The following is a 27,099-nucleotide window of genomic DNA, read 5'->3' on the forward strand; positions in this document are numbered from 1 at the left end:
CTTTCAGCCTGGGAATTCCCATACGAACCTTCGACAAATTTGGGATTTGCTCTGCAGGTCTGTCTGGCCAAGAGGCCATTGAAGCCCATTTCCAATGTCCCTAAGACACGGGCACGCAAGTACAATCACTAATCTGGCATGGACGTGTATGTCTTTGCAAACCTTTAAACCTTCATTTACAAGATTGATACACTTCTGAAACTATTTGGTAAGAGTTCAATGCATCAATTTAAGTTTAATTTCACTGATAGTTATGTCCCCTGCTTGAAGTCGTACTGTAAGCCAATGGACCTTTTCCAGACCAACTATCAATTGAGAATGGTCTGGTGTCAATGCTGCTATGCACATAATACAATTAGTTCCGATGAATATCCTGGCATCTAGGGCCATCATCTAGCATCATCTAAACCACTGATAGGGTCTACAGTAAATATTTTAGCTTATTGTATTACCTGTTTAAATCGCACATGTGTTTGCTTGTTTTATGTCTGTTTTTGTTTGTTTTACAGCATGTTTGTGTGAAGTTAAAAGAAAACGTTGACAGGTATATGGCAGACACTCTCATCCAAACAGCACAGACAGAATCCGGGCTGACCGACTGTCAGTCGGTGAATATGGTACACTACATACACACACACACACACACACACACACACACAAAAAAACGCTTCACCATTGGATTTTCCATTGGTTTTTGTGTTTTTCCATTGATGCTTTTTTCAGATACAGTAGAAAGAAAGCGCGGGAGGCAGGAGAGGATGGGGGAAAGCCTGCAGCGCCTGCAGCGCCTGCAGCGCCGTGACTGAGGCTCCGCTGCCCAAAAACCAGCACGGGGCTGCCAGTGCCGCTTTGAAGCGCGCGCCAACTCACTCCTGTGCAACTGCCAACACCCAGTCAGATCTAGTTTATGAACAAAATTATTCATTTTTTTGCTTTGAATTATTCACGGCCAACAAGCTAAGAAGATCACACGTCGGAGAGGGGTGAATCTCAGTCACTGGAGAGGACAGAGAACCTACAGGTCACGGATGGAGCACTGGGCTAAACGGGGGCATTTAGAGACTATGAGGAAAAAACACAGAAATTGTAGTCAGTTTCCTTGTGTAGTTTCGTTCAAATTTTGGGGGGGATTATGAAAACTATTTCAGAAGTTGAGAGGTTTCTCTGCTTGGCGTTCACTAAACGTTGGTGCACGTAAGGCATTACTGTAACACATTTCTGTTGACGTACGATAACATTTCCCTCTGGATTGCTGTGCAACACCATTAAATACAGCCATAATACCCTCTTCCATATACAGACCTGTAGGATAACTACTAGCATGACCACTGATTGCTGAGGTGCTGTCCGACTTAGTGAAGATTCCAAACAGTGTTGTTACACACTCAATCTATGATGCAATAATCTTATTGGACCGTAATTTTTTTTTTTTATCAGTTTCAGCGATTGCTATGCCTTCATCAGGGCAGGATGGCATAATTGATTCACAGTTTGAGTGCACAATGACACTTTCTTTGGTTTGGATTCCCCTCTGTTTGAACATCTACTATTCACTGAGCAGCTCACCTGGCCTCTTCATCCCTCGCAACTAGAAGGCGCATGTGATTGGTTGAAGACGCAGCTCTGAGAATGTCTACCGCCCTGCAGGGAGAAAAAAAACAAACATCAAATGAGTGAATAGAAATAAGTTTACATAAACTCATTTAGCAAGCACTTGTCATCCAAAGTGACTTACATATGTCAATTCTATTACAAGGGACTACATTGTTCCCAGAGCAACTTGGGGGTTAAGTGCCTTGCTCAAGGGCACAACAGTGGAAGCTGGGAATTGAACCCACGAATTTTCAGGCTACTCGCATGCTAGCCCAGCTCCTTAAACCACTATGCTACCACCGTCCCGAATATATATTAAAATAGATGTCAAAAAAGAGAGTTAAAAACCTGCTCAAGAGCAATGAAGAGCCCAAATCCAAACCCAAACCGCTAAAGAACAACAGCGAAGAAGAGTGTCTAAACACAAGGTATCAGTACAGTGGCCTACTTGGACCAGTGCTAGGACCGACACCAACAGGCTGGTTTATGCTTTATGTTTGTTTGAGGTATCTGGCTCATGCTTTTGTCCAAAGAGACTTACAATATATGAACACTATTAGCTAAAAAATATGAAGTTGAGAAACCTACTGTACAAGAGAGTAATGGTAATATTAGTAACAATATCAAATATGAAAATCACCAGTTTTCAAATGAACAAGAACCATAAATACTCACAATACATAACTCATACGTAACTCATAACTAATATAATTAATTAAGTGCAAACAGACTAAGTCTTTAAAATGAAAAGCTGGTTACCTCTCACTGGTGACTCCGATCAAACTCTCCCCATTCACTTCCAGTATCTGGTCTCCTGGTTGTAGGTTTCCTGTGATGATGAACAGATGCATAATCACACGTACAAATCAATATAAGATGCTTTGTTCAGTGGAAAACTAACTTTATTGGAAATAAATGGAAAATAGTGGAAAATAAATCCCTAAATCCCAGGGAGAGTTCTAGCTGTCCAGCAATTACCCCAAAGCTATGAGATTTATGAGGTAGCACGGTCACGATGACTGCTTACGAGTGCAACATCACTTTGACCAACCTGATGAGTCCAATAAATATACATCTGTAGAAATGAACTTAGATTAGATTCCACTAATCCTTTCAATTACACCTGAATAGTGCGAGTCATTGTCTGATCGCTACTATGATCAAAAACATGACCTCAAGAAGACCTGAAGCACGCTGCGCTACAACCGAAACTCATCTTCAGAGGGCCTCGGAAATGGTGTATGTGACGAGCTGTGATAGCCTCGGGTCGAGTGGCATATTGACCCACTCAAAGATGTCCTGCGGGCACTCCTGCGGGGCGGCAGTCTCCTCAAACAACCCGTCCTGTTTCCAGGAGGGAAGTGTGAATGTGGGTCAGGACAGGACAGCCTCTGCTTTACTGATGGGCTTTTTAAGGGGAAGGAGCGACGGCGGCTCGGCAATTCTTCCTGTCGGCAGAGCAGGTGCGAGTTCAAGGGCTACAGTATGGCGGCTAAGCTAGCCGAGTCTGACAGAAGAAAAGCTTCCACAGAGAAAATGATTTACAAGCTGCCTAGTTTTAGATGCCATACAAATTTGTTCATGTCGGATTTAGACATTTTTGGGATATCTGTAAATTTATGTCTCAACTGATTTTTGGGCTGCGTTTCTCCTCTACCTCAGTTGTTTATCATGGTCGCTGGCAGATTACAAGCACCAACTGACATTTATTTGGCTTCTGGCTGCTGCTGGAAAAGGTTTGGGTTAGATTAGTTCTGATTGGTTCCCATGTGTTGCATGCTCAAAAATCACAGTCAATGTGTAGTTAATTCTCTAGATGTGTCATGCAATGCATTTCACCTACTCTATAGTTGATGTGTCTTGAATACATAGTTCAACAGAAATGAAGCAAGCTTTGCATTTCATATTGTCAGTTGGATAAGTGCATTTTATGAATCTCAGCTCTTAATTGCTGATCTGTAGTTCAGAGACGCACAGGAGTCAGGACACCTCAGAGAAGTGAAGTGTCGCCCCCATATCATATCAGCCAATAGCTTTACAGTAATCACTCTAAGATCATTAACTAATTAAATCCTCAGCATCAAAGCAACATTATTGAATCAAGATCTTCGCCCAAGTTACCCCCTCTGAGGAAGGTTCCCAGTTTTGCTAACGCGTCTTTTACAGACGACAGAACGTTTGCTTTATTTGGCCTTTGCTTTCTCCAAAAACGCACACATTTGACATCCTCAAGACCTCTCGCGCCATCATACGTACAGTACATCTTAATAGACCATTGTTCTTCATCATTGCTGTTCGAGATCATTATCGTCATTTCATTAACGGCCATTTTGTGGTTTCATTCTGTTCCTCATTAAACTTTTGATCACACTCACCAAAGGCTACTGCGCCAACCCCAAGGTTGAGGACAGGGTGTGGAACATACGGACATTTACACACAGCAATCTAGCTGACAATTCCATCCGAAGTGACTCCAAATGAAATTAAATAACTCATCTCAGCACTATTCATTTAGATTTGCATTATGAGCAAATGAACACTCTTTTCTTGTATCATGTTCAACTGGATAAGCTAATATGGCTATACAGTATGGTTTAGCATTATAGCAATAATAATGTACTGGGCACTGTAAAATGCATACTTGAAACACCATACATAACATACATACAGTGTGGTGGGCTAACAGCTGATATGACAGTGCAGAAAAATATATATACTGTATCTTACGGCCATTATTATTCAACATTTGCTTAGCTCTGTCACCAAATGACTATAGTCCCCTTGAATCTCTTTGTCAGTGTATTGACCAAATCAACAACTGGATATCTCTAAACTTCCCTCAGCTGAACAAAGAAAAAACTGAAGTAATTATATTTGGTAAAAAGGAGGAGAGACTGATGTCAAAACATAATTTAGAAAAACTCATCCAGTGATGTATAAAGTACTAGAGATCCAGACTTGAGTAGAAGTACAAGTGCTCTATCAAAAAAGTGACTTGAGTAGAAGTAGAAGTGCTCTTTAAAAACCGTACTTAAGTGGAAGTACTAAAGTATTAAACATGTTTTGTACTTAAGTATTGCAAGTAGTTTATTTTTTTAAATACTACTCAAGTACTGAAAGTAAAAGTAGAAGTATTATGTAATTAGCTGATTTGCGAACAAGATGAGTGCAAAAGGTATTAGCACAATCGTTCAGTGCAGGCCCCTTGGCAGACACACGGGGGCCATAGCCTAGGCCCTAGACTAGGCTATGTAGCCTAGGCCCTATAGGCTATAAACATGTGGTAGTAGTTTAAAGGGATATTCCGCCATTTTTGGAAATACGCTCATTTTCCACCTCCCCTCGAGCAAAACAATCGATATTTACCTTGTTCCCGTTCATCCAGCCATTCTGTGAGTCTGGCGATACAACTTTTAGCTTCAGCCTAGCATAGATCACTGAATCGGATTAGACCATTAGCTTCTTGCCTGCTAGCTTCATGTTTAAAAGTGACTACGATTTCTGGTAATTTTCCCATTTAAAACGTGTCTCCTCTCAAGTTAGAAAGTGCAATAAGACCAACTGAAAATGAAACCTGGCGTTTTTCTAGGCTGATTTGACATGGAACTACACTCTCATCTGGCATAATAATCAAGGCAACTTGCAAACGTACCATGGGCGCAGTGATATCGTACGCAGCATTTGAAAATAGTCCCCATAGACAACAAGCAGTAGTAGTGCCAGTAGCTGCAAGTTGCCTTGATTATTACGCCAGATGAGAGTGTAGTTCCATGTCAAATCAGCCTAGAAAAACGCCAGGTTTCATTTTCAGTTGGTCTTATTGCACTTTCTAACTTGAGAGGAGACACGTTTTAAATGGGAAAATTACCAGAAATCTTAGTCACTTTTAAACATGAAGCTAGCAGGCGAGAAGCTAATGGTCTAATCCGATTCAATGATCTATGCTAGGCTGAAGCTAAAAGTTGTATCGCCAGACTCACAGAATGGCTGGATGAACGGGAGCAAGGTAAATATCGATTGTGTTGCTCGAGGGAAGGTGGAAAATGAGCGTATTTCCACAAATGGCGGAATATCCCTTTAACAAGGTGAATAAATATAACTGTATGGGTTTCCCAATGTCATTTGTAGGGGTGTTATGACCGATACAACTCACTTTTAATACAATAGGTATACAGAATCATTGATCGTCTGTAGCCATCTATCTATCTATATCTATCTATCTATCTATCTATCTATCTATCTATCTATCTATCTATCTATCTAATGCATCAGTCGTAGCCATAGCATGAAAAATACATGATAAGACTATAGTGTCACAATTGTTTTAACATAAGTTAAGAATTTTGATACTGATTTGATATGGGAGCCCCACCACACCAGTGGAGACCAGACATTACAAGGCATACTTCCCCACACTCAGTGAAAAGGTGGCTTCATATGTTTGTATTTCAAACATTTTGAAATTCATATGAAGTTTACATTAGGCCTATTTATGATCTGCACAATTAGTTAAAATACATAGTACAGTATGTTGAGTATTTGATATAGGTTTTTTTTATTTTGACTCACATTTTACACGATTGTCATATTGACTTACATTTATCTTTAATGTCAACTGTCTAATTGAGTGCCTGTCACTTTAAAAGAACGTGAGAGTAATTACAGTAGGCCTCAGTCATGGTTATCCGGCTAGTTTAGAATAGGCATAATGCATAGAAATATGTGGAAGCAATGCTTATGTTTTCTATGTAATTTATGTAGTTTAAGTAAATGTTCTAAAACCAAACAAGTGGAAGAACACAATATCCAAGTAGTAGGCTTATTGTGGGGTACTACACAGACTGAAGTCGGAGACCAAGAAGAAATGTTGCAATTTAAAAATGGGATTAGGCTACTCGAGAATAACTTATTGTACAAATGAATGCTTCTCATGTAGCCTAACTTCACCTTGATTTTCTCGCGAACCCTTAATTACAGCAACTATTTAATACCATTGGAAAGCTAAGATCGTGCTGTCAACAAGTGACACGCATCAGTGTGACTAGGACTTCGTGAGCAATCCGGAACGGATTTGTTCGTGACCGACACACCAGTAACGAGTAACGATGGAGCACATAAAAAATGTATCGGAGTAAAAGTACTACACTCATCGAAAATATGTAGTGAAGTAAAAGTAGAAGTAGCAGAAAAAAATAATACTCCAGTAAAGTACAGATACTGCATTTCAGTGCTTAAGTAGAGTACTTAAGTAGTTCTACTTCGTTACTATACATCTCTGAACTCATGCATCTACAGTATGTCCAGTAAGTGGGGTTGATTATGGCACTACTGCTTGTTTATAAATTGTTAAATGGAACGGGACCTGATCACCCATCAGACATACTTCAGGAGTACACACCTTCCAGGCCTCTCAGGGCTCAGGAGAAAAACATGTTAGGAAGTATCTTTGCCTTAACCCTCCAGGAGAGTGTTGAAAATGTTTTCCATTCATTTAAAACAAAAGGTTATGTTCAGCAACAATTTAAGGTTCTAAAATGCCATGTTTATTTTGAGGAACAAGAGTGACAGTACTGTTCAGTGCAGTCACAGTGCAGTGGTACTAGTGCTGGTGAGCACAGGGAGTGGAAGAGAGCCAGTAATGTCCAGCAGCCAGAGGCTTTAGCAGCACTAAACACAGCACTCTACTGCACGTGAGCGACTTAAGACTTATGTGTAGGTGTGCATTGTGGGATACTACTGGGCAGGCTGTTGCTGAGAGACTGAGAGTAGGCGTGACCGGGGGAAAATAAACACTCATTTCAATCCACACACAGCTCTGAAACTCTGAGGGAATGAGAGACATACAAGGAGAGAAACAGAGAGAGTGATAGAGAGAGAGAGAGACAGTGAGAGATAGAGAGAGAGAGAGAGAGAGAGAGAGAAAGAGTGGGGGCACTAAGCTATGCATGGCAACAGAAGAGAACAGGGTTTTGGATGAACAGCAAGACACACTAATGAGAGCTAGAGAGTGATTTACAGAAACTAAGACTGAAACTTAATTTCCTCCCTTTAGCGCTAAACCAAACACACATCAAGTGTACACTGTAGATTGTCCCATCATGTACTCTCCAAATGTTACTTATTTTAGCCCACGGTGGTGGCCCTGATTTCAGAGGCCTTGATTGATAATAATGGGATTGCTGGTCATCATCAGTGAAAGCCTTCCAAAACCATGTGGATCAAGGCAATTGAATTAAACAACAGCGGCAGCTCAAAAGATTTATTTTGACTAATCAGCTGGACGCAAGGTAAGAATGGCTTGGATTGAGGCACTGAGTGGACACCAATACTACATGCGTCTTACATCAAACACGTTTTAAATAGGAGGCATTTCTGGGAACACAGCTTTATCCCCCTCCATTAGAGAGGCAACATTCTCAGATCGTCTGCTTTTCCTAAATGAATAATTTCGACAAATAAACGTGCCAAAATAGAAAGATAGACAGATAAACAGACAGACGGACAGACAGACAGATAGATAGATAGATAGATCTTACCATCAATTGAAGCAAGGCCACCTGGTAAAATCCTTTTGACGTAGACTCCAAATTCCTCTCCTGTCAATTCCTTTACTCCTCCTATGACTTTGATCCCTGTGAAAGATTAACGTCGTTATAAAGGTGGAATATATGTTTATTTTTCTTTTTTCCACAAATAAATCAGTATTGCAAGAATTTTGTCCTATATATTTCTCAAAAAGATATGTTCTATAAATGGGGAAAAAATGGTGATGACAGAAACTTTCCTTGAATTGGTGAGTTTTATAAAATCACCACTTCACCTTAGGAGCAATAACAATTTGTCAAACATCATGTTTTGGATTTTGTTGAGGATATCAATACAATTATTATGGAATTTGTACCAATTTGAAATTGCTTGTCAGTTTAATTAAATCTGAAATTTAGACTTTTGATTGATTAGGAATGCCTACCAGTAATTTCATTAATTACCCAGTACAATTAAAGGGCTTATTTCTTTTTCAACTATTTACATTTCTGTATTAGTGTGTAATCAAGGGTCTTTGTTGGTAGGTTTTCTTGCATCTCTGCGAACATCTGCACTAGTTGGCTCTCAGTAGCAGCATATCATTAGCTTTTCAGTAGTTATTATCTTTTCTTCGCTGTCTGCTTTAGATGCGACAGCAGCGCTGCTTGATACCTGGAGATAGATGCTGGAGAGCTAATAATTAAGTTAATCATACTGGTGGGAGTTTCTAGTTTCCCCACGTTTAGTTTCTCATTTCGTAACTTCAAATGTAACAATGTTTTCATGTCCTGAAGTCTTGAAAAATGTGTTTCATAATCCGTTGGTACTGAAGAAGCAAGCAATCAGTGTTAATGATTTAATAGTAACATTCAGGTTTGCCTAATGCAGTTATTATCTTTTCTGGGCTCTGCTTCAGGACTGCTTGATACCTGGAGATAGATACTGGATAGCTAATAATCAAGCTAATCACGCTGGTCAGAGTTTTTAGTTTCACCACCTGTTTTTAAAGTTTGTACATTGAGTTGAAACTCTATCTATATCCGAAACACTGTTTCTAAACGGAATGTGGAGGAATATTTTTTTTTTCTCAATGACATTGATTTTGTGATCAATTGTAGCCAAAATTGAGATTGAAATGAAAATGTAATCAATTGCACAGCTTCAATATTTTACCCAACATGTACAGTAAGTCACACTGTATGAAGTGATGCATGATACTGGATTTCAACAGGTCTCTCACTGTCAAGTTCCAACTAAAGGATTCCAGCAGGTCACCTTGGGGAAGCAACTTCAATACTTAAAGTAAAAGAAGTGGATGTTTGACCTGGAAAGACCTGGATGTTTGACTGCTTGGATGGGAACCTAAAATCCTTATCCCAGCCCAAGCATGACTCTTAAGGTCAGGCTATACCCAACTGGTAGACCAGCTTAGTGTAGTATAGGCCCTCCTGAGTGCCAACTCTGGCAGATAATCCTTCATCAACAGTGAGTACTAGGGCCGTAGTAGTATAGCAGTGGCATTCAGTATTATCCTGAGTACAATCTCTACACACAATTAAAGGCCAGGACTGAGAGCAGAACAAAAAAACAATTCTAGTTGGTGCAGTGTCTATTTTTGAGCACTCAAAATACAGTTACCGCCCCATATTACCAAGGGCGAAGCTACAGCCCACCCCCCGGGGTAGTATGGGGCAGGATCACCTGCGGTGTGTCTTACCTTCTCTTACTACTGATTGGAAGGTGAGATAATTAACCCTAACCAGCTTACAGGCTCAGTGTCAGGCAGCACAGAGCCTCCAGCGAGCCGGGATTTAAGGGTGGTCGGGGGTAAATATCTAAGTAGTGCTCTTAATCGGCTGGCCTAACAAGTCTTAGGTGACAGAAGGGCCACCCATGTTGTGAGAGAACTGCAAATTGGTTGGTGGAATCATGTCTCCCTGGCTTCCGTACACTATGATGAGTTTATTGGATTGCGGTGGAACATAAGCACAGGCACATGCGCCACCAAATATGCACATCTCCCTGGTAACAAGGCAATCCTATCCCTGTGTTTCTGTGCTGTACGCTGACTACAGGACTAGTTTCATACTCGCGCTCCGTTAAGCCTCTCTACTTTGTATATGTGTGTGCATGTGTGCATGCGTGTGTGTGTGTGTGTGTGTGTGTGTGTGTGTGTGTGTGTGCAGTATATGTGAGTGTGTGTGTATATGTGCCTGTGTCTGTATTGGTGTGTGTGCTTGTGTGTGTGTGTGTGTGTGTGTGTGTGTGTGTGTGTGTGTGTGTGTGTGTGCATGCATGTGTTATGCCTGTGTGTGTTCGCATGCCTTTATGCAACTGCAAGTGTGTTCAACTGTGAGTGTGTGTGCACACGCACGCTTTGATGTTGTTATATGGCCTGGATGTCCACAAAGGCTGGTGGATGCTGCTCTCACACAGGCAACCAACCATTCGCCTCAACAGACACACGGTTTCAGAATGAACATCTGAGCTGTGAGAGGAGAGGACTGGGTCGGATCTTTAACAACTTTACGAGTTATTGTTTATGTTCGCGCTCTGAAAAAAAGGCTCCTAGCCCAGCTGGCTGACAGCCTGTGCCGGGCATGTCTTCGTTTTTTGTGGTGTATAAATTAGCCTTTCGCATTTAGAATTGTCTTCTGCTCCAGATCCTTACCCACACAGACAATATGTTACTAACGAACTGTGTGAAGGCCATAGACAGCATTTTGAAAATCTCATTTCAAAGGCTAAATGTTGCTGGTGTAGTTCAAATATTGGAATCTTTTAGTTCTGCTCTCTGCTGAGGAAGGTCTCTGAAGCTCGATCAGAGAGTCTGAAATCAAAATCCTTTTCAGTCAGTAAAAAATTCGACATGTGGTAAATGTATTATGTATAACCTACATCCCCTCAAATTATCACAACATGAGGAACTGTCTTGACCTCTTCACAGTCTCAGTATCATTTTGATAGTTACGTAAAAATATTCTACAAATAAGACATCCATCACAGGACATTGAGCTGACCTGTCACATGTTTTTAAACGATGGAATGATTCCAAAGACACCCTTCTCTATTGAAAGTCAATCTACTGTATTATTTAAGGTCAATTTACAGCCCAGACAACAGTTGCTCATAAATCTGCGAACATAATACATTCTTGTGTCTGCTGCTGCTGTGGGTTTCATCGACCGTGTCACCTTCCCTCCCAGATGTAACGTGCAGCTGTTGGCGCTAGTTACGGGGAGGTCAGAGAGATTACACGCGTCCTGTTAGGAGGCTGTTGTTGCTGATGACACAGGAGTGCAAATGCCCACAAGCTTTCCAGCCGTCTGCCGTGTCGACCTCTTCAAACTCTGTCAAGCGTCACTTGTCTATTTACAGTCGATTGGCCTTGAGAGCGGTACTCTGCTTTTTTTTTTTTAGCAGAAATCTGAACAGCCCAGCATTCTGGCTATGGGTGCTCCTACATAGCGTCAAATCGGGGTAAACAACTACAATAAACAAAAATTGAGAGGAGGACTATTTATCCCCCACGGATTCAATACCCCGTTCCTTAAGCCCCACATTCCCTGCACACATAGCAACAACTTCTTTCCCTCCACCAAAAATATCTTCCGCAGCTGGGGTGTGCTTCAGTAATACAACGAATTGTTGACTGTGCAACTGTGACTGTAAGGAGGACAGGTTTAAGAAGCTTAGTGCTGTCCCTGAATGGTGTTTTGATGTATTGTGTTACTAGAGATGAGGCCGAGGTGTACATAGACAAAGAGAGAGAGAGAGAGAGAGTGTGTGTGTGTGTTTATGCGTCTGTGAGTGTGTGTGTGTGTGTGTGTGTGGGTTTGTGCATGTGCGTATGAACGTGTGCGTGTGTTTGTGCATCTATGTGTGTGTTTGTGCCTGTGTGTGTGTGTGTGAGAGAGAGAGTAAGAGTGAGAGAAGAGCAGAGAGAGACAGATGGAGAGAGAGTGAGAGAGAGAGAGAGAGAGAGAGAAAGAGAACACAAAGAATGGGGAGAAAAAAAGAACTGTCATCATTTTGGCTTATGGGTGTATTCTACCCCACTGCAAAAGATCAGCCTGGATGAAAGCGTGAACACTCAAACGCCTCACCCCTGCCTTCCCCCCTTACTCTCGACTCCCCTGCACCCCACCGTTGCTGTTGGGCACCCCAGTGTTAGACACCCCTCATTCTCTTTAATATCTCTCTATCCCTCTCTCTCTTTCTTTCTCTCTCTCTCTCTCTCTCTCTCTCTCTCTCTCTCTCTCTCTCTTTGCAATGACAATTCTAACAGTTTTCTCTCCCTCCAATTTTTCCCCCTCCATTTTTGCCTCTCTTTGATTGTGAGCTCTGAGAAAGCTTGACGAGCAGCAGGCCCCGTGTCAGAAGGCTTCTGGATCTGCACAACCGCATTCAGAAGCATAGTTCAATATGGCGGTATGGCAACTGTACTCAGACATGATTTCATTTCAGGTTTCTCCAATCTTACAAGAATACACTGTACAGTGCAAAAAAAAACCACACGTACACACACACTCTCTGTCTCACACACACACACACACACACACACACACACACACACACACAAAGGCCAACATGTAAAAATGGACTGAACTGTAACTATGCTCAGATATGACTTGATTTCAGGTTTCCCCAACCTACAATAATACAGTGTAAAAAAAACAAAAAAAAACCACACACACTGGGCAATATGTAAAAACCGGACTGTATATTGTAACTGTATTCAGATATGATTTGCCTCGACATCCGACAGTGTGAAAAGGTGCAGTGGAGTTCTAGAGCGATGATGTGGAAGTCAGGGGGAGTCATTTCAGCCACGGCAAACACGCGATGATGTGCTTACCTAATCCATTCTCACAGTCTGTGAATTCCATGGAATGAACAGCTCGGTCGACGCCATATGGACCCATGAGTGTCCTGTACGAGCAGAAAATGAAGAGAAAAAGAGAGGGAGACAGAGAGGGACAGAGAGGGAGAGAGAGAAACATTATAATTACTGCTTTTGTGCTGTGTTTAAATGTACAAGTCTCGGAGGAGGCTGAGTCGAGACTCTCACAAGTGCTATGTGAGGAGCACACAATGAATAGTCATTCAGATTCTAGTCACTGGAGTCTGGAAGAACAGAACTGGGATATAAAAGGAACATGAAATATGAAAGAAAGGGACAATGAGATGATTTTTAAAGATTCATCTTCACGTACACTTGTGATATGCAAGTTGATGCAATTACTACCCTCCATTTGGGAGATTTTCCTCTTGGTGGCGAGCAGTTCAAGGATTTCAATGACGGCTCTAGACTAGAGACTTCAAAGTGGCGAAGAAAAGCTATTTTTGAAATGAATCACACTCCTACTCTCCTCTGGTCTATTAATTTGTGGCTTTTGAATAAAAACAGGAATTATGGCGCAGAGACCTCCACGAGAAGGTCAATCGTCTCATTAGCTCACACTTCCACCCACTGCAGCCACCTTAATGCATAAATGCACAACACCATAGCCTGCAACAACACCACCGCCGCCACATGAAGATGAATGTAATCAGGTTGGTGTGTGTTTCATCATTGTGCTCGTCTTTGAGCCTGAACGAAAGCAAGTGTAGTTAGCGCGCTAATTGCAGGAACCAATCTGCTCGACGGCACTAAAAAAAAGGCATAGATGGAGAACCCTGCTGTGCTGGTAGCCTGCAGGTTATGAGACCAGTGCTCTGGACGTTCTCGCCCTTGAGCAATCAGCATTAATTTGCAGGGCGAGTGCCATGTAGTGGACCGTCCATTAGGAGGCTATAGTCCTTGATGCACACCCTTTGAAGCCATGTTGGTCTCTTTTGTAAGATAGTTGTGGCACCACAATAATGACAAATAAGCAAACAAACAAACAAGCAAACAAAAACGATAACTTGGTTTAAAGTCTAACCTTGAGCGCTTACTCAGGTGGACCTAAAGATCACGTAACACTAAACTTTCCAATATTTTTCTTTTGTATCTCAAAAATGTTAATCTCAAAATGCAATCAATATGTTACAGGCTCTATCCACTCATTATCAATTTGCAATTACCTACCACACCTTTTGGTATTGTTGGTGTTTTGTTTTTCATGCAGAGCCTAATGTAATTTCACTCTAAGCAGGATAAATACGTGCAATAATGATAATTGATTGAAGATGTCTGCTGTAATCTGTTGTAATCAGCAATCTGTCATCACTGAATGGCACATATGTTTGGAAAGACAGCCCAGTCCATGCCCCCCCTTACTGTCTGAGCCTTTGATTTGATTTTTAATCAGTGACTTCCACAAAGATTGAAAACACACTGGTCTGTGTGTCAGGGTTGGCTATTAGGCAGATGTTGTTACACAAATTGGGACCAAAAGGGCAGAAAGAGGAAAATCACCATTACTCATGAACATAATGTGAAGAGAGCAACCAAGCACAAATGAGTATCAGCTGTATCATAACTAGTATTACCATATTAGTGGGTAGCTATGCTGAAGTAAACAGAAATCTTTCATTGATGAAATGTTAAAATACAGAAAAATGAGTATGGAGATTGAAAAAATATCATTTGGAATCATGGCTACATTTCCGTAATTTTTCTTCATTTCCACGTTTAAAATTAAATGTACAATTTGTTTTTATAATAATCAGCACACACTGATGTATACAGCTGAATACTTTGCTGTCATTTCGCTGTGTTGTTGTTGCACGTGCACCTGCTGTACACAAAGCCAAAGCCAAAGCCTCTCGTGTCGCCATGGAGAGCTCCCAAGCAAACGCGCGAAACAGAATTTTGACTGTGACATGCAAAACTTCACTTTCTTGCACAATAGCTGTTGCACACATTCATACAATCTATCTGCACAGCAAAACATTAATGCCTCTTCAAATGTACGAAACAGCTTTATGCTCATATCACAACTCCCAGCTGTCGCACGCTATGTCCTCTCGCGCAAAGCTGCCCGTGAACTCAACCCACATAACGCGAAACGCTTAGAGCTCAACAAAACGTCACAAAACAACAAATTTAACTGCGTCTCAAAAGTTTTGAAAAATCACTTTACCTACTGATGATGACAGCTCCTTTGTACATCACCGAGAATGTGGGCATTTTGAGCGTTTTCCTTATCGACGGCATATAAGTGCATTCTCCGGTGCCTTACCACCACGCAGACGTCCTCTCCACCGCTAGCCACATGATCCTCTATTACAGCTCTCTAATTCCGCGCACAGTTAACAGATCATCCCAAACATCACTAACTTTGCAGTCAGATTAAATCTTATGCAATGTGGCCACAACTGGGGGGTAAACGTTTCCTTAAATGTCTTCTAACTAAACTCCTCTCATTAATTTCGGGGGAAATTAAATTGCTGTCTTTTTGGAAGCCATGTAAACGCCAGCTTTTCCACCCACTGAACATGGTCGTTCCAAAACAACGCGCCAAGTTCTTGTTGGCTATGAGTGATATCCATGCTAAGCGCCTGAATTTAAATACAGACCAGGCTAAAATCTCTCTGAGTTCATTATGGAAAAAATGCATTTACATTTGTAAAGTCAGAAACGATATGATAGCAAAGGTATATTCTTTACATCAATTTCTAATGTAATAAAGTAGAAAGAACAAAGCTCAGTAAAGATGTAACATGCAATACATTTTGCAAATATAAAAGGCATTTCAAATATTTCTGTGTGGCAATACCTACTATTTAATATTTTAAATGTCTGGAAATATACCAATCATTCAAATCATAATATATTTGTATGTTCTGTGAGATTAGTTTTACATGGAATAAACCTTATTAGAGACCCTTATATTTGATTTCATTTCCGTTTCTGATTATGATTCAGCATTAAACTGATAAATGGCCTACAGCATGCCCCTTAGACACAGAGATAGCCATACTTTAGGTCATGTAATATATTCTAAAAACATTTAATCCTTAAGGCCATTTGCTGTTACTAATTTTAGCCCACTAACAATGAGAATGATTGTCTGAGGCATTAAACTACATTGCACCAGACAGCTTTACCTTCCTCTATCCAAGCGAGATGTTATATAAGATCTGGATAACAATATGACCAGTACTTATTTATACATACTGTATATATAGCCTGGTGTTCCACTTCAATCAGACTGTAATTCTTCCTCAAACTTTAACCACAGCAGACATCAGTACAGGTGTTTTGTGTTCTGTTTACTATGTCTGGGAGTGGATTGAAACATAAAAGCAAGCAGGCTTGCCATCTTACTATCAGTACAACACAGTGCTTCGCCTTGCGGTGAGTGGAGTTACACTGTGTGCACTGTGACAGCACCTGTTCTGAAAGATTACTGTCATTTCTTGCCAAAGCTGTGAATGTTCCTCTTCCCGGCGTCCCACATACATACAGAAAGACTGACACTTTTGCTTAAGCGCGCTGTCAACAGCCAAAGCCTCACTCTCATTTAAGTGGACGCATGACTTATGAGTAAGGCCCCTTGCAGTCCATGTGAGTGTGGAACCAGCTCATGTCCCCTGAGTGTCTTTACTGTGGCGAGGCCTATAAAAGATGTTATGGGGCCAGTCTGGGGAGGCACTGGCAGCCACTGGTAGGAGACTGGCACTGCAATTCATATCTTTAAAAACATTCTGAGGTAAACATGTAGACCTAAACAATCTGTTGATACTGCAATATAAACATATAATAACTTAATATTTAATAACTTAAATACAAACATGACAATATCTTCATGGGTGTGGTGGGATGTTGTGGGGGTACTATCCTGTAAGTATATTCTTAGGTTAAAAATTAATAAATGCACAATCGCGATAGGCCCAAAGGTTCATAAACTCCATTGCAGGGATAGGAAAATGGATTCAGATGAGAACAGTCACAGTGATATTCTATCTAGTCATGTATTGTACCATGATAAACCTGAAAGGTGATGGCAGAAAATCATTGATATGAGAAAAACATGAAAAAGCTATTAAGAGACTTCAATAAAAAAATATTTTTGCCGCAAGTCAGTCCTTGTGTTTGGACAGTGTTTGAACAGTGTTTGGACAGTCAGTAGTCAATACGTCAATAGTCAACAGAACTGATGTAACTGAGATGTCTTGTACTCATTCAATCAATGCTTTTTTTGGTTGAAAATTTGTCAAAAGTGTTTGCACCATGAGAAATACCATTATGTGTCAATCAATACATACAGTACCAGTATCCCTAGTCTGACATACAGTATTGGCCTAATGCAATCAGGTGGAATTAGTGGAGTTTCCAGGTGATTCTGAGTAAAACAGCTACACAATTACCTAAACTGTTTAAAGTGGGACATTGGTCTCTCATTAATAATAATAATTTAACAAATCTAATCTCTTAAGCTCTCGCTAATAAGAACAACACTTTTTCAAGTGTGGAGAAAATTGTCCATAAGGAATTATATGTGAAAAGGAACATTCCAACAAGAGTTGTTTTCCCCCTACAGTTCTTTGAACTTGATTAATATCACAAAACAGAGTGGATGAATATTTTAAGTTACACTGCAAGCACCAAACACGACTCGGGCACTTATGTGGAGTTGTAAAATATTTCCCTGATGGAAACGGAACATATTTCAATCATAAAGGCTCACTATAAAACACCAATAAATTCTAAAAGTGAAAGAGCATAGAACAACCTTGAAACACAATCATATACAGCATGCAGAGAAGTGGATATTCCACAGAAGTGTACAATTGAAATATGTTTCTATAGGTTCACTGTGCAGTAGTGTAGATAACTGAATGATATGGATTATTATGGGCAAACCATATGTAAACCTAAATGTAGATCAGGTTTATAGGCCAAACATACGTACTTGCGTATAAGAAATTGGGTCTCTGCATTTATCCCATCCGTGGATTACGAACAGGCTTTAGGTTTCACTATTGTTGTGAGGAGAGGCTTCAAATATCTGTGACATACATAGATGCATTGTGTGTTCCATTTGTACGTGGTGATGGCTTGCGACAACCTGTAACTTGTGAAATTACGTAACTTCCATGTTGTATGAACTCGCCGTGAACTGGGGATCCTTTGATTTGTACGAGATTGCTTCTCGTCGTCACACGACTTTAGGGGGGTGTGCTGTCGCGTCACTGTGCTTAACTTCTTGTTTTTCAATCATCTTACTATTTGTAAGAAGAGCCCTTTGGACATCTGGATCACAGCAACAGACAGTGGGTTGATCAGCAGGAGTGCGCTTTGTTTCACAACTCACGGTTCACCCAGACACAATTTAACTCACACCAACAACACTGGGAGAGGGACTGTTATGGCTAAAACAGACAGTATGTTTATTCTTGATTCTCTCCTTTTACTATTATCCATCCCTGATGGACTGAATGCTATGTGATTTAAAAAGGCTTTCAGAACATGTTTGAGGATGGTGGAGGTTATTGTCTAATGTTTGCAACAAGCCAGTGGTATTACATAGTCATTACTTTAAAGTAAAATAACTATACTATATTGCTTTAATGGCCATCTCCCTCTCTCTCTCTCTCTCTCTCTCTCTCTCTCTCTCTACTCTCTCTCTCTACTCTCTGCTCTCTCTCTCTGTCTGTCTTTCCACCTCTAGTCATTCTTGAGAGGTGGCAATGGAACTGGGTATGAAATACAATAAAATGATCAGTATTCTGTATCTGTATCCCCAATCCATTTTTTGAAATTCGCCACCTTTCACTTTTTGTGGTACAAATGGACCTGTTAACAACACAGAACATGACGTTGTCATCATTGACAAACATCATCTTGACACAGCATGTAAGTGAAGAATTACGGTTTTTCAGTTTTCCCTTTTGCGATGCAACAGAAACATCTGAAAACAAGTAAGATAACACTACCGAGGGGGTAAGTGGAAAAATGGGATACGGGTTAACTCTGTTGTGACTAATAGAAAAAGTCTCGAGTTGTGTGTCTTGATTGAGCTATTTTCCTTTTTTGATCCACCAATCTTCAAATACACACATAGCCTTCATGTTCTTAAAGTTTGTCTGCATCTATTGTTAACTACAGTATGCTAGTCTCATCAATTTGTAAACAGAAGTTAGAAATCTGTCAAAATGTTCTGCTATTTTACAAAGCATTTTCTAGTTATTTAACATCTTATGGATCCTACACTACAAACAGTAGTGCATTCTTTCTAGGAACTGCACTTTGCCATCATATAACACTAAGTCACAGTACATTTCAACACCATCATCTATTTTTCATCTAAACTATTGTCCGTATGAGGCTGTCATAACTCTGGGTACTTTACTGACATTCAAGTGCATAGCAAACTACTTTGTGCCTCATCACCCTATACCATCACCACAAACAGTATGGGAATGCTTTCTAGAAAATATTTTGCTTTCAGTTAACACCAATGTCATGATATACTTTGAGACCGAGCATCTATTTTTCATTGAAAGCATAGCCTGTTCCATGATGCTGTCACAACTCTGGCCAACTCTCTGACACACTAGCGCATAGCAAACTAGTGCACACAAACACACACTCACACACCAAACACTCTCTCACTCTCACACACACTCACATTCACACACACACACACAGATACACACTCTCACACTCTCTCTAACACACACACACACACACACACACACACACACACACACACACACACACACACACACACACACACACACACACACACACACAGCAAGTTACTGTGTGCTTCCCCTACTGCTGCTGCTACTGTTGTGAGGTGTCCTTTGTTCTGAGACTGGAAAGAACTTGAGGCCAGGCTTAGAAAAAAAACTGTTTGGAAAGCTTTGTTGGGGAGCACAGAATAGGACAAGCACCTCAAATATCATGAAATTCAAAGCACATGGCAATACAACCAGTCAAATAAGAATATATTACTGTATGTTGGTCTGAACACTTCAACCATTCTCAGAATAAGAACAAAGATGTACACTATGAAGAGGCGTTCTTTTGCATCTCGACTGCTCCCAGCCTAACTCTGCCTTTAATGCTATGCAAATCCAACACTTCAGAATCATCCCTGGCTTGTCCCCCTTCATACACATTAACACACACACACACACACACACACACACACACACACACACACACACACACACACACTCACATGAACACATACACACTTGCATGTGCAAGCTTGCACCCACGCATACACCCACAGAGCCACAATAGTCACTCACTCTCTGTGCCCCAAAACCTCTTCATCACAGCGTTACAAGCTAAAGCTCTACAACTAGATTAAGGGTTCTCCCTAAAAGACTAGTGCAGTTCCGGGTGATATCCTCTGTGGCCCGCTCAGAACCGATTAGGGAATAGGGTGTAATTTAGTGTGTTGACGGGTCTGTGGAAAAGCTTTAGCCTTACTGTACTCTCTTACACACACACACACACACGCACACACACACACACACACACACACACACACACACACACACACACACACTCACACACACACACACACTCACGCACACACACACACACACACACACACACACACACACACACACACACACACACACACACACACACACACACACACACACACACACACACACACACACACACACACAAACATACACACACACACACATACAGACTCAGTAGGACCGCATCATTACTTATTCAAGATTCAAGATTCAATACTTTACATTGCCATACAACAGAAGTTGTTTGGGATTTGCTGCGGTGTGCTCCACAACAGACAAGACAACACCACACAAAAACAGGAAGCCTGAGACGCAGACATAGACATAAGACAAAGAACATACAGTACATGATACATACGCTCCTACATGGCTCGTCCCTACATAGGCAAGTATAAAGTGGCGAGTGACTGTGGAAGTTTACCTGGTTGAGTTTTAAGTACACAACCAGAAATGCAAATATAGCAGGACATATGAAAGCATGATTACAGTTTAAAACATGTTGTATATAAAAAAAAAAAATAATATTAAAACAAAACACTATCCAAGACCTGTGTTGGATTGATCTACCTCTATGAGGTATTGGTGCAGGGATGGAGAGCTATTTACAGTAAAAATCTAATTGCACTACAGTATTGAAGCTAGAGTGACATTCATCGTTTTGATACAAAACAGCAGTATACAGTATAGAAATAGCTTGAGAGGAATCACATCTAATGATAAACACAAAGAGAGAAAAAAAGCTGCAAGTCACAGCGTTCTTCTATTTCTCACTCCTAAACACAACACACACTCTATAGAGTCATTGACTGTTTAAGTGAGTGTAGGGTGCGTTTGATTGATGGTGGCCTCTCCAGCGCATGTCTGTAGGCTGCACACTGAGGCCGACTGGACCGCTGTGCACAGTGCTGTTTGTCAAACTCTGTCAGCCTGCCTATTCCAGCCACCATCAATCATTTGGGGGTGAGTGTGTGTGTGGGGGGGGGGGGGGGGGGCTGAGGCTGCAACGAACTGACCACTGACTAATGAAAACAGACTGCATGGTAACATCAGCATATTCAAACTTGGTTGTTAATGCTGTCTTCACACAGTACAGTGTTTTCCTGTGTGTGTGTTTTCCTGTGTGTGTGTTCCCCGAGTGCGTGACTTGTTGTGTTGTGGATACCTTCACGGCGGCGTAGGCTACATACAACACAGGTTTGTGCTGTATATTTTTTAGTATGTACAGTACAGCGCATAGCGCACTGTAGCCATTTTTGAAGTAGACTGGTTTCAAATTCTATCTGAAGCTTGGAAATGTGATTCCCTAGATGTCTAGCGATCAAAGGTGCTGCCTATCATTTGTCAAAGGTGAAGAATCCAAAGTTATAGACACTGTCCTACAGAAACGTCTCATATATTACGGATGCGAAAGCAGTGTTACACAGTTTTAATCCACCAAGAGTCTATTTATAGATTTCATCACCACCAAGGTCAACATGCGTCCATGTATAAATATATATTGAAACAGCTAAATTCTCTGTGGACACCCTGCTATTGTTTTTGGGTAACAACAATTGGGATTACGGGAACATAACAAAGAAATTGTAGCATGATGACAGGCATACATAAAGAAACACACACACACACACACACACACAGCGGCATAGGCAGGGGCACTGAGACTCATCCTTTTTTCTTCCAGCAGCCATGGCAACTACCCCATTGCATCAGAACTTTAATCACCAAATCTGCACAGTGGGTTGTTATCAGATTATAGGATAATCCAGTCCACATTGAAAAATCACAACAGCAAAGTCTGTGACAGGACTGTGTGCCACGTAGCAATGGCTTTGCCAGGCCGCTTCCATTTTTTACTCCCAAAACACAGAAGCCCCAAACCATCCCATGCAGACCCTTACCCTTGACAACACGCGCACGCACACACACACACACACACACACACACACACACAAACATTGCCCTCCCTAGCCTCAGACAGACTCTCGAAGACAGCAGAGGGCTTTCAGCTTAGGAAATGTGCTCAGCTATCATCCCTGGCCACCCACTTCTGTTCAAACGGGTTAATCTAACTCCATGGGCGATATCAATATGACCTGTTTACAGCGGACAGGAGCATTATGGGTGAGGGGCTGCCCCCTAAAGGAAAAAGCAGGAAATGCGGTTTGCCGTGAGTTTGTCCGTGATCGAGGACAGGTGAACATCAGACTTTAGTGAGAATCCTACATGCATCGATTCAAACAAATGTGAGCAGATATCAGTGGGGTTGAAGCATAGTCCACTCAGAGCACCTATCAAACATGAAGACATGCTCCTTACAGGTTCAGAGAAATGAGACAAGCAAGTCATGAAAAATGCAGGACTGGGCTAAATGACCCCTCCCCTGGGATACACATTTACCTCCAAGAATTCATTACACAACCGAGAGTTTAGTCGATACTAACATAGTATTTTCACCAGGGCTGGTGTTTCGCACTTGGTCCTGAGACAATTTCTTATCAGAGAATATTGTTTATTGGTGAAAAATCCATAGAGACCATTTTTAGTGTTTTACAGTGGGCAATGACTTTCATACTGACTATTAAAGAATCAAAAATATGTGTTTTTTGGGCAAATTTATTCTATATTGATTTCACTGACGGTGGGGATCCTCTGAGCAGCATGGTCTGATTAGAATACATGGCTCACTGGTAACCAATCCATCTCTGAGAAACATCAATAACACAACACCAATACCTTTAACACCTCTGTGGACATGCCAACCAATTTGCTAGCTAAGCAAGAAAACCCCATTAGTTGGGTTGTGAGATAACACGGGTTTCATGAGATAGGTCTGTCAGTCCGTCTGAAGCTGAACACCCCAGTGGGTGTGAAATGGACATAAAATCAACAAGAAATAAAGTCGTTCTTCCTCAAATCAATACCTCCGCGAGTAGGGTAATAGGAACCAAGACCACAAGAGAAATTGAACAGGCATCGCTGTTGATCTGTTTGTAGGAAGCATTGAGCTCTGCTGTCAACTCAGGTCTCAGAATATGCTCATATTAAGACACGCAAACACGCTGACTCCACGGTTAGATAATGTAGGGCCATCCACTTAACTGGGTGCTCTATCCCCAAGTCACCTCATCCACTATGACTAGGCTGCGAGAGAGAGAGGCGCATCAAGCTGACCTCCCCCCGTGTTGTGCAGAGAAGTGGCATCGAGCGCCTCATCACCACAAGCAACAGCGCGCGCTAACAGAAGCTGTACCATGACAGTATAATCCAGCACCGGGATACATTATCAGATAGAATCCCCCCCCCCCCCCCCACCAACCACCCAACCGTCACTTCATCAAAACACAACAAGGCAGGATGACCTCCACACGCACCTTATGTGCACAACACCGCACAACACCGCACCACACCACACCGCACCGCACCGCACCACACCACACTTTCCCCTCCAGCCTGACACATAGTCGTTTCAAAGACAGGGGATTTTCATCACTGAAATTCTCCCAAAATCAGATGTCTGATCTATGTTGGGAGGACATGGAAATATAACCGTAAATGGGACATGACTCTAGAGCCTTGGGGAAGCAAGATGTGGCACACAACTAATCCGGTCCAATTATGAGCTTACTCTTCAGATCATCCAGGAGGTCAGCTTTGAGGGAAATGCCTGAATTATAATTATGTTGGATGTTACATGTCGTCGAAATCTAACGCTGCGCCACAAACAAGGTCAAGAATATCTCTCAGTGTGAAATATTTTGTTTACATGTTGACATATTAACAAAGGAAACAAAACAAATAGCAGGTCTGATGACACTGTTATTGTTGTTGTTATTGTTGTTGTTGTTGTTGTTGTTGTGATCTTCCATATCTGACAGTGACTCATGACGCGTTCCTGTATCTGAAATGTGCCATTCCAGTAGAATCCACAGAAATGAAGGGGAAAGCAGTTGATCTGACTGAGACAAACAAACGACTCCAGTGACAGACTTTAACAGTCAGTTAAAGTGAATTTTGTAACATTTCGGTCCATGAGTGCATTTTTGATCTACCACTAATCAACCACTGGGGACAGAGAGATCCGTGTTCATTGGAGCGTAACAGCATTAGGACTACCTTAATAACAATGTTTTTTATCGATCAAAGCTGCGATAAGTTTTACTTTGCCAAACCAGTGGAGCCGCTGGAATGTAAACTTACTTAAATGTGTGTAGCTCTAACATATTATTGATTGGCTCAGTGAAATGTATCAACTCATTTTGAGAAGTTGATACACTTTATGGATAAATCAATGAGATTATCTTGAAATCAACTATGTGTTGTCCATCTATCAGTAAATATCAAATTGACTGCATATGATCTCTGCTGAAGATCCAGATATGAGAATCCTATCTTACATAATGTAAACCTGTAAAGCTGTTCCGATGTATGTTTATTGGTTATTTTTCATCAATCTTTATCAATATGACAAAATTCCTAGAAACAGACTTCATTACTTCGAAGATCGTTGCAGCAAATTTTGTTAAAGAGTCTTGTTTATCGGTGACCTTCAACAACACAAGATGCATAAGACCTAAGGTACATACATTCAGAGTAAATCTGATGCATTCCACAATACATTATGCAATATAATATGCATATATTACATACTGCTCTTAGGTCCCTCTGGATGATATACTGTACAAGGACACCTGAGAAATACCTGCCCTGAACATGAATATTCAAATCATCTCAAATCATCAAATCATTAATATCATCAACAGTCCCACATTCAGAAACAGTTATGAAATCAGCAAATGGTGTAATTTGACTAAAGGTGCCGCCCTGAATCCAAAAACAAGGCAACTCCCCCCAGAATCTGAAAATCTGTCAAATGTTGGATGCAACAGCTCCTGTCAATTGCCTGTGAGTGCTTCTCTTGAAGGTGTGAGTGTGTGTGTGTCAGGTGAGGTGGGTTGAGATGAAGGAGTGGAGTATAAAAGAGATCATACCTGCTCTCCATACTGGTGAGGTTATGGCTTTTACTCCCAAAATGAAGACTGCCAAGTCAGTGACCCGTGCCCATCCTCATGCCCTCCACACACAAGCACTGCACTCATAACGAGATGGCACGCTCAGCAGTGTGCCCTGGCATTGCACGCCTACCCTGGCACAAAATAAAGTAACTTAAAATGTGGGCGTTGGGGTGGGGATGATGCCGGGACAGGGGGAGTGACAGAGCTGAATTGAAGGGCTTACATAATTTGGCGTTACCTCTGGCGTCCTTTTAAGCAGGCTCCTCTCCTCTCTGACCCTTTCCCCATTGTCCACACAGGTATTTGTAATCAAAGCACTAAATTTAGAGAGTCACTGGGCAGACTCCTCCATGGGGGACCCAAAGGTGTTAAGTCTTCATCCCACAGAGAGGTTCTATTATGCTGGATTACCCTCAGTGGCTAGCACTGTTCCTACATGTCAGGTGCCAATGGAAGCATAGAATTTTAATCTTGACAAGACATGTTGATAAGCAATAACTTTGAATTGTGTTATAATTTCATTCTAGAGGACAAATGTGCAGATCACATTTGTTTCCACATGACATAACGTGTATTTACTTTTCTATTTAAATGGCATACTTCCTTCAACTGACATTATTTAATCATTCAGAGGAAATGGCACATAAATATCGCTACCGTCAGAACCATCATCTTGCTGACAACAAGTATGTGTGCCAAATAACAATGTCAACCGTAAATCCTGATAGCGCATTCTTAAAACTACAAAAATAACTAAAGTTTGAATGCCGGACATGAGCTATACATATTTTGATAATACAAAAAGAAAGGTTTCGAATTTTTAAATTAGGAATGGATATGTGCCGTAACAGGTCAAAGCTGTCTCCGAATGCCATCGCGCCCTCTTGATTTCACGTGTGCGCATTGCTTGCGGTAGGCTAAACTCAGCGTTTTCCGCGCAGTCCGAGCGCGCTCTTCCCAAGAAATATGGATTCTAATTCAGCCTTACTTACTAAAACATTGATACAGCATATTAATTGAGACGTCTGTTACTTTGAAAAACAACAGTAGGTTACGCATATCAAACTATAATAAGCTGTAAATGGATGAGTAATCCACTTCCATTTCTATTTCCGTGTGGCAAAATGCATCATAAAAGTGTGAAATAACGGCACAATAGAAGCATAACGTTTTTGTTTGTAAACTTAATTTCAAATCTATGACTTTTCAGGTTCGTTAAAAGCAATGTCTTACCAGTAAATGAGCGATAGTCCATCAAAACGCTCCAGTTCTTTTCCTAAGGGATTCAGATAGGACATCGCATCCGCAACCCAAGAAGTGCTGAAAAACCTCAGTTCCAACGATATGTTTCGGAAGTGACGGAATTATCCAGAGTAATTTCTCATTGCCATTACTCAATGTTTCATGTCATGTCAGTGATGAGCCGCGTCCCTCGCGGAGTAACGGAAATGCCAGCGCTCATTCAACATCAAATCAGTGGCACTGCAGTGGCAAGGCGGGAGAGAGACTCCGTTACCACCGGTTCCCT

The 27,099-nt window shown here is 41.3% G+C and overlaps 1 protein-coding gene across 1 annotated transcript in view; it reads right to left on the reverse strand.

The window, feature by feature from the left end:
- The window catches only part of si:dkeyp-72e1.9 (syntaxin-binding protein 4), a 51,476-nt gene extending 24,548 nt beyond the window's left edge, over positions 1 to 26,928 (reverse strand). The window contains exons 1-5 of the mRNA XM_062531218.1: positions 26,805 to 26,928; positions 12,977 to 13,050; positions 8,130 to 8,225; positions 2,353 to 2,422; positions 1,567 to 1,641 (exon numbers count right to left, since the gene is read on the reverse strand). Of these exons, the coding sequence (XP_062387202.1) occupies positions 1,567 to 1,641; positions 2,353 to 2,422; positions 8,130 to 8,225; positions 12,977 to 13,050; positions 26,805 to 26,869 (380 nt within the window). The 5' untranslated portion in view covers positions 26,870 to 26,928. The remainder of the gene's footprint in view (positions 1 to 1,566; positions 1,642 to 2,352; positions 2,423 to 8,129; positions 8,226 to 12,976; positions 13,051 to 26,804) is intronic.
- Between the last annotated feature and the right edge of the window lie 171 nt (positions 26,929 to 27,099).

Source organism: Sardina pilchardus, chromosome 3 (genome assembly GCF_963854185.1).
Source record: "Sardina pilchardus chromosome 3, fSarPil1.1, whole genome shotgun sequence".
In the NCBI taxonomy this organism is placed as follows: Eukaryota; Metazoa; Chordata; class Actinopteri; order Clupeiformes; family Clupeidae; genus Sardina; species Sardina pilchardus.